Source organism: Penaeus monodon, chromosome 23, assembly GCF_015228065.2.
Source record: "Penaeus monodon isolate SGIC_2016 chromosome 23, NSTDA_Pmon_1, whole genome shotgun sequence".
NCBI classification, from domain to species: Eukaryota; Metazoa; Arthropoda; class Malacostraca; order Decapoda; family Penaeidae; genus Penaeus; species Penaeus monodon.
The window spans coordinates 16,273,553-16,273,971 of record NC_051408.1 but is presented as its reverse complement, the minus strand read 5'-3'; the positions used below and the strand labels follow the sequence as shown (position 1 = coordinate 16,273,971).

Sequence of the window (419 nt, the reverse complement as noted above, 5' to 3'; positions counted from 1 at the left end):
AGAATGCGCAGAATTCAGGATAGCCAAACACTGGCTTGCTGGGAGACCAGAATGGCGTGTCATAATGTACCGAAGTGTACCTTCCGATAACGCAGCGACCCACAGTGCAATAGCGTATATTGATACTGCCCTGTACCCGCCCCCAGGTTGCCCGCGAGGACGGAGGCATGTACCAGTGCCTGCGAAGAATGACGAGGACTCCACCCAGGCGGCGGCCCAACTGGACCTAGGCGGTGAGTACCTGACCCTAGGCTTTCCGAGTTTGCAAAGCTCTCTCACCTGTTTTCGAAGACCCGGATGACACGTAGGGCTACTCTGCCTGTCTGTTTACTTTCGGGGGAGGCGATAAGCACTTGAACTTATTCGTGAACATTTGCAATTAATGCCATAGATGAATATTTATACACGCACGCATAGAA

The 419-nt window shown here is 52.3% G+C and overlaps 1 protein-coding gene across 1 annotated transcript in view; it reads left to right on the top strand.

Annotated features, from left to right (window-relative positions):
* LOC119588153 (Down syndrome cell adhesion molecule-like protein Dscam2) overlaps positions 1 to 419 on the top strand; it is a 164,747-nt gene that overhangs the window by 83,295 nt on the left and 81,033 nt on the right. Inside the window, 2 exon segments of the mRNA XM_037936858.1 lie at positions 147 to 186; positions 189 to 233. Coding sequence (XP_037792786.1) covers positions 147 to 186; positions 189 to 233 — 85 coding nt within the window.